The 947-nt window shown below is 24.2% G+C and overlaps 1 protein-coding gene across 7 annotated transcripts in view; it reads right to left on the reverse strand.

Moving 5' to 3' along the window:
• LOC108689247 (transcriptional regulator ATRX-like) overlaps positions 1 to 947 on the reverse strand; it is a 17,528-nt gene that overhangs the window by 15,230 nt on the left and 1,351 nt on the right. For 4 of the 7 annotated variants that reach the window (XM_018195939.1, XM_018195942.1, XM_018195943.1 and 1 more), the window contains exon 3: positions 165 to 247. The exons of the other annotated variants lie outside the window; for them this stretch is intronic. In XM_018195939.1, the coding sequence (XP_018051428.1) occupies positions 165 to 171 (7 nt within the window). In that variant the 5' untranslated portion in view covers positions 172 to 247. The remainder of the gene's footprint in view (positions 1 to 164; positions 248 to 947) is intronic. 7 annotated transcript variants of the gene reach the window in all.

Below are 947 nucleotides of genomic sequence, written 5' to 3' on the forward strand. Positions count from 1 at the left end.
TATATATATATATATATATATATATATATATATACATATAAAGTAATTCAAAAGGTTACTAAAATTAAAGCATGTTTAACTGGGTCAAAATAGGAATGTTTTCTGAACTACTCTTGAACTTTTTAATTGTAGTAAATTCTAATATACTGAAATAATTATTATACCTTGCATAAAGATATATAAGTTGTTTGTGAGTTCACAATGATTTCTGTCTAGTATTTTATATCATCATTTTATTACTGTGAGTCTATAAGCCCAAGAATTATTAAGTTAAATATAATTAGTTTTATATATGCTTTTTATATATGCTTACTTTGAATACATTTTATAAATTTGATGCAGTTAATATCTTAGTAAGAATAAAGCTAATAGAACGTTAGTAAATGATTATTTTATTAATGTAATCCTAGTTTATATATTTTCAAGATCTGTACTCATAATTACTTTGGAAAACTTTGAGTTCTTATTTAAAAAATGTTTTATCTTATATATGCTGTATAACTTTAACAATAATCCTTTGAATCCTTACAAAATTAAGATAATAATTTGATAAAAAATTACTGATAGTACACATACAAATGTTGTAAAAAATTTCGAAGAAATAGGAACAACAGAGAAGCTATCAGCATCAGAGCTGTGTGGTTCGGTAACAGGATGGAAGTCTACTAATATCGAGATTTAATTCAAATCTTAGAGCATCCTGATAATTTTTCTCATGTTGTCTTATTTCTCACAGTGTAAACTAGTCTATATGTATAATTATATATACATACATATATATGTATATATATATATATATATATGTGTGTGTGTGTGTGTGTGTGTGTGTGTGCATGCAAGATGCAAAATGCGCAAAATCGAAATATTATCATACAAAAATGAAATTATGGATAATTATGGATATAAATGTAGTACGAGTTAGTCTGTCGATATGAATTTATAAAACG

This window comes from Atta colombica, unplaced genomic scaffold (genome assembly GCF_001594045.1).
Source record: "Atta colombica isolate Treedump-2 unplaced genomic scaffold, Acol1.0 scaffold261, whole genome shotgun sequence".
Taxonomy (NCBI): Eukaryota; Metazoa; Arthropoda; class Insecta; order Hymenoptera; family Formicidae; genus Atta; species Atta colombica.